We start from the raw sequence: 6962 nt of genomic DNA on the forward strand, positions 1-6962 counted from the left end.
GAGAGAGAGAGAAAGAGAGAGAGAGAGAAGAAGGTCTTACAACGTAGCAGTAAGGAATTGTGCTGCCCATCAGAAGGTACACAGTTTGAATCCATCAGCTACTCCACAGAAAAAGATGAGCAGCAATCTCCTCTTGACTGATTTAATGCCTCTGAAAACCCATTGGAGGGTCAGCTATGTGTCAGATCCAACGCGATGGCACACATCAACAATCAACATATAAATACATATTTGAGAGAGAGATAGATGAAACGCTTGGATAATTTCCCATCATCTGTATACAGAAATGTAAATTTTATCTGCTGTAGCATAGTTGTCTAGATGTAGGCTATTTGTCAAAGAGGTTTCTTCTGTATTAATCTGAGAAAGGCTTCTTTCACTTCCTTGTTCCTCAAGGTATAGATGACAGGATTCAAAGCAGGAGTGAACACTGTGTACATGAGGGCAGCTGCTTTGTCTGTTGCTGGAGTGTGGGTACTCTTAGGCTGGAGATAAGTGAATAAGGCAGTTCCATAGAACAGAGAGACAACCAGGATATGGGAAGAACAAGTGGAGAATGCTTTGCCTCTGCCAGCTGCGGAGGGGATCCTCAAGATGGCAATAAAAATTCGGATATAGGAGAATAAAATAAGAAGACATGGATTCATGATGAATAGAACAGAGACAACAAACAAGACAATCTCATTATAAGACGTATCAACACAAGCCAGTTTCACCACAGGTATGACATCACAAAAAAAGTGCTGAATCTGTCCTGTTCCACAGAAAGGCAGAGTGAAGATCCAAGTAGTTTGGGCTGACTCTACCACCAATCCAATGGCCCAACATGACACAGCCAGTTTTATGCATACCCTAGGACCCATCAAGAGATTATAATGCAGTGGGTAACAAATGGCTACAAAACGATCATAAGCCATGGCTGCTAGCAGACAACATTCTGTCAGTCCCAATATAGTGAATAAATACATCTGAGCGGCACAGCCTGCTAAACTAATGGTCTTGTTCTCTACCAGCAGATGTGCCATCATTTGAGGCACCACATTGCTGATGTAACACATTTCCAGAAAGGAGAGATTCACCAGGAAGAAATACATGGGAGTGTGCAGGGAAGGAGTGACCCAGATCAGGCAGATTATGATGGCATTTCCTCCCACTGTAAATACGTATATAATTAAGAACATAGCAAAAAGCAAAACCTGTAATTCTGCTAGAGAGGAAAAGGCCACAAGTGTGAATTTGGTGCAGAGGGTCTGGTTTCCACCTATGATGGACTCAGAGACAGACATCTGAGGAGACAAGAAAGAGTATTCCATACTTACAGGTAGCCTTACACAGATCTTCATCAAACCTTAACCAAAGACACTTTCTTAGAATCACTGGTCTGATCTGAAAACTAAGATACATGGATTCAGTTTATTAAATATTTTAAAGTAACTTTAAATTAAATGGAATGTAATATTCCTTCTTTGCTTTGAACTGTGGATTTTATGCTTTTTGACATTTAGAGGAGTAAAACAGATTTTAGGAGCAAATTATGATCTGTTTTCATTTTATGAGTATTAAAGTTATATATACATATTATATAAGAACTCTGGTGGTCTAGTGGTAAGGAACTGTGCTGCCAACCCAACGGCTTGCAAAGCCACCAGTTACTCTGTCAGAGAAAGGTGGCCAAACTCCTCCAGCTAGCCATTTATTGCTTTTGAAAATCTAATGGAAGGTCAGTTAATTCTGACTCAATGTCACTAACAAGAACAACAATATTATTACATAAATAATATATTCTAATCAAAAGGAGTCATGTACCACCAAGCACAAAGAATGAAATACAATTATTATAATCCTACAAATTTCATACCCTTCCTTAAAAGTACCTGCAATAGTTTAGAAGAGTATGATCAGTAATTTACATTTCTTTACCTATATATTTTTATTTGAATACAATAACTTAGCTATTAGAAAACTAAAGTAAAAATTAAAAGTGAACATTCTCCTTTCAAAACATTACTATATATTTAAAGAGTATTATGAATGACAAATCCACCAAGATTTGCAAGTAAACTTACTTTTTCATATTGTATTCCTAATATTTCCAGAATTACAAATCATAGGATGATAATGGAGTAGGCAGCATTTCTAGTCTTACTAGAGACCTCAGGGATTGCATCTAATGTAAGGCTTAATTATACTTGTCTCAAGAGAAATTTGTAAAAAACAAGCAATAAATGCTTGGTTTTCATTGCTTGAGTAAATTTTTCAAAGAAATAAATCAATTGCTTTCAATTCCATCACTTAATCTTTCAATTTGTACAACTAAAAGTTCCTAATTGTTGTTCCGTTGAGTCGGAACCAAATTATAGTTGATCCTCCAGTGAGTTTCCAGAGGCAATAAATCACACAGAAGGAGATTATTCATCCTTCTCCCGTGGAGCAGCTGGTGGATTCAAACTGTGTACATTTGGGGTTACAGTGCAGCTTCTCACCACTAGGCCCTTTATGGATGTGCAGTACATATATACAGTCCCTGTCATAAACGTCACTAACAAGAAACATTTTACTTATTGTCAATGAATCACTCATTAGCAGTATCGATAAGACTTTACCTGGAAATTATAATTTTATAAGAATAACTAATCTAATTTATCAAATACATATTTTAAAATATTTTTTTAACTTGTCCTCAAGAAATGAAAACATGTTCACTTATAAGATTCTCAATTTCTTTTCGTCTAATTTATTTTATTCCCCCTGTCTGGTTGATATTTCCAATTAGTTGGATCAACAATTAAAAGAAGTAAAAGTGAGAGTGAGATATCGATTAAAAAGTATCATGCTATAAAACTGTGTGTATAATGAACTACCAGAATAATGAACAAAGATTTGTGCCTGAGGAAATGGAGCTAAGGTGCTCCTTAGAAATGAGAAGTATGACACTTGTTCCACATCCTCTGGACGTGTTATCAGAAGTAACCAGTTTCTGGAAAATGTCAATAAGCTTGGTAAAAATAGAGGGCCAGGTAGAAAGAAGAAAACCTTTAACAAGATGAATTTATACAGTAGCTGTGAAAATAAGTATGAACATAGTGTTAAAAATGGCTTGATCAGTGTCTGACCTTCTCTAAGTTGACAAGGTGGGAAGGGAATAATTTTATTTTTTTTTCTATAATTATATTTTATTAATTTTCATAAACATTTACAGAGATTTTGGGCTTCCACTCATTCATTGTTGCACTATTCTCTCTACCCTCCTCCCAGTTTGTTCTTGTCCAAATGCCACAGTGCTTGTCAAAGCCACTTCTGATTAATCGGGAAGGGAATAATTTTAAATATGAATAGCTCAATACGATTCCTGTGAGGTACAAGTCAGACATGTTTCCAACCTTCAAATATTTTACCTATCTGACAGCAACTCTTTTTCTGCTAGGTTTGATAATTCATTTCAAAAATCAAACTCATAGACCATACTCACAGTTATAGAACATATTGGGACATGATAGGTTAAAACTGAGAAACAATAGACTTAGTATCTAGAAAACAAAGATTCTCACCACTAGGTCACTTGGGAGCATCATGATAGATGGTGAAGAGATTGAGATTGTTAAAAGCTTTAGTTTGCTTGGCTCCACAATCAACAGTCTTGGTACCAGCAGCCAGGAAATTAAAAGATGAACTGCATTGGGAAAGTCTGCTATAAGGAACCTCTCCAGAGTACTAAAGAGCAATGATGTCAGTCTGGAGATTAAGGTGTATATGATCTAGGCTATAGCCTTTGCAATGACTTGTTATGTTTCAGAGAGCTGGACAATGACTACAAATAATAGAATAAGAATTCATGCCTTTGATCTGTGGTGTTGGAGAACAGTATTGAATATACCATGAACTGTTAACAGAACAAACAGGTTCATCCTAGTGAGGGTTAAACCTGGCTGCTCCTTGGAGGCAAGGATTCTGAAGATTCATCTGACATACTTTGGACTTTTGAAAGGAGGGACCAGTCCTTGGAAAGAGATACCATGTTTAATGTTTGGGAAGATGGAGGCACATTATAAGAGAGGGAGACCCTCTGTGAGATAGATTGTTTCAGTGACTGGGATAATGAGGGGTAGGTGTGTCTGAGACAATAAGATAGGCATAGGATAGAGCAGGGTTTAGGGCTGTTGTACATAGAGTTTCTATGAGTTACAGGTTACTGGATGGCACATAACAGCAACAATAACAACATATAGTTTCTGGGAGGCTGGGCTCTATGAGGAGGAATGTGGCCTTGAGATTGGAGGAAGACTTGTCAACAACCTGTGTTTTTCAGATGATACAACCTTGCTTGCTGAAACTGAGGAAGACCTGAAGCACTTGCTACGGCAGGTCAAGGGCTGAAGCCTTTAATATGGGCTGAAGCTCAACATCAACAAAGATTCTCACCACTGGACTGATTGACAGCATTATGATAAGCAATGAAGAGATTGAGATTTTTAACAGCTTCAATTTTCTTGGATCCACAATAAACACTCACGATACAAGCAACCAGAAAATTAAAAAATGAATTGAATCGCTAAAGTCTGCTGTAAGAGACCTCTCCAGAGTACTGAAGAACAATGATGTCAGTCGGGAGACTAAGTTGTGCCTGATCTAGGCCATAGTCTTTTCAATTACTTACTATGCTTCAGAAAGCTGGACAATGACTAGGGATGATAGAAGGAGAATTGATGCCTTTGAGCTGTGGTTCTGGAAAACAATACTGAATATACCATGGACTGCTAGGAGAACAAACAGGTTCATCCTAGAAAAGGTGAAGGCAGGCTGCTCCTCGGTGGCAAGAATTCTGAAGCTTCATCTGACATTCTTTGGACATATTGCAAGGAGGGACCAGTCCTTGGAGAGGGACATCATGCTGCAGAGGTTGGAAGGACAGCACAAGAGAGGAAGACCCTCGATGAGATGGATTGATTCAGTCACTGGGGTAATGAAGGTATGTGTGTCAAAGACAGTAAGATTGGCACAGGATAGAGCAGTGTTCAGAGTTGTTGTACATAGGGTTGCTATGAGTCTCCAGTGACTCGAAGGCACATAACAACAACAGCATATAATTTTCAATCACAACAGTCTCTTCTCAGGCAGGCCTTTTTATGATTCCCAACTCCCCAAGAGGTCTTTTGGGCCAGGTTGGCCTTTACCCTGCTCACTTGGTATATTGACAAACAGTCATGTTTGAACACATTTTATGTGATATACTCTTGGAACTCTGTGTTTCTGATTAATTTAAAATGTCAAATTTCTATTTGTAAACGGTATCCTAAAGAAAGTGACAATTTTCTGACCCTTTTGTGTAGTGGTGCCATGCATGGATTATCTATGAGTATAGTTTGACTAACAATAGGCAACTAACCATAACAACATACCATTGAACAGTTAATCTTAAGTGTGTGTTTTACACTTTCCTCACAGGTTTAAATACTAGTGGTCTTCTATGTTACTTGGCCACAATACACCTATATTTTGGCTGCCTTCTCTCGCTCAATTTTACTTTGTAACTTCTGTCAAATAAATTACTTGCATTTGTATTGGAGTTTGATTCTACATTAATAACATAAAGATAAAATAAAAACTTAATGTTGCTGTTAAGTGACATTGACCACTCTAGCTGCACCCTCCCAAAGACATATCTGTTCCTTCTCTTGGTGTCCATGGAATGTTCAGTGCTCTTCTCCAACACCACAGCTCAAAGACATCAATTCTTTTTCTGTTGTGCTTATTCATTGTCCAGCTCTCAGATGTTTAGCAAGTGATCAGAAAGAAAATGGCCTTGATCAGAGGCACTTTAGTCTTCAAACTGACATCATTACTCCTCAATAATTTGGAGAGGCCCCAACCACAGATTTTCCCAGTGCAATCTCCTTATTTCCTGACTGCTTGTACTTGGGGTGTTAATTGTGGATTCAACAAGGTGAAGCTGTTGACAGTTTTAATCTCTATCCATCATTATGTTGCCTGTCTATCCGGTGGTAAGAATCTTTGTTTTCTTGACACTGAGATTCTATCCATAACTAAGACTGCATTCTTTGATCTTCTGCAACAAATGTTTCAAGTCCTCATCCCTTTCAGCAAACAAGGTTGTGTCCTCTGCATAATGCAGGTTATTGATTAGTCTCTTTCCAATCCTGATGCCACACTCCTCTTCATAAAGTGCAGCTTCTTGGATCATTTACTCAGCACACAGATAGAATATATATGGAGAGATAATGCAACCCTCATTGGACTCCCTTCTCAATTTTAAACTGTGCAGTGCTCCCCTGCTCTGTTCAAACAACAGCCTCCTGGTCCAGGTGTGTAGTTTCCTCATGAGTACGATTAAGTAATGAAATAAAATAAAAGGTAGACATTACAAAATATCACTACATCTTTAAATTTTTTTTCATCACACTTGCCAACGTTTCCATAAGAAACTTACTATTTTTTAAAAAGTTATTTATTATCTTAGGGAATCCTTGTTTCACTTTTTTAGAATTTTTATTTAGTAGGTCAAAAATAATGCCAATTATTTGTCATATTATATAAATATTGCTTCAATGAAATTATGAGCAAACTAGTACTTTTAAACAAGATCAGGAATAAAGGCCACAAAGAAGATTCTCTAGAAACTTTATTAATTCGAAAAAAAAATACAGTTTGGGGCTATTCCAGGATTCCTTATTGACTATGTAAGTTACATATTTACATTTGTGGGGATTTTGTGGTAGGCTGCAGTCCATTACTGACTCTCTGTCTTTTCAAGAATGATGTCCTTTTCCAAGGTGTAGAGTAGCCTTTCTTAGAACCATGCTGAAAGTATATAAGACACAGCTTGGTCATCTTTGCCTCCATGAAGCATTGTGACTGCACTTTTTCTGTTTATTCTTTTGGTAGTCAGTGGGATAGCTAGTACTCCCCTCTAACACTACAACTCAAAGGTATCAAATATATTTCTT

At 37.4% G+C, this 6962-nt stretch overlaps 1 protein-coding gene across 1 annotated transcript; it reads right to left on the reverse strand.

Annotated features, from left to right (window-relative positions):
- Positions 1-335: 335 nt before the first annotated feature.
- On the reverse strand, positions 336-1313 carry LOC102857089 (olfactory receptor 10C1-like). The gene has a single exon (XM_006883992.1). The coding sequence runs from the start codon at positions 1311-1313 to the stop codon at positions 336-338; it is 978 nt and encodes a 325-aa protein (XP_006884054.1).
- Between the last annotated feature and the right edge of the window lie 5649 nt (positions 1314-6962).

This window comes from Elephantulus edwardii, unplaced genomic scaffold (genome assembly GCF_000299155.1).
Source record: "Elephantulus edwardii isolate Elephantulus edwardi_28Jun2011 unplaced genomic scaffold, EleEdw1.0 scaffold00030, whole genome shotgun sequence".
NCBI lineage: Eukaryota > Metazoa > Chordata > Mammalia > Macroscelidea > Macroscelididae > Elephantulus > Elephantulus edwardii.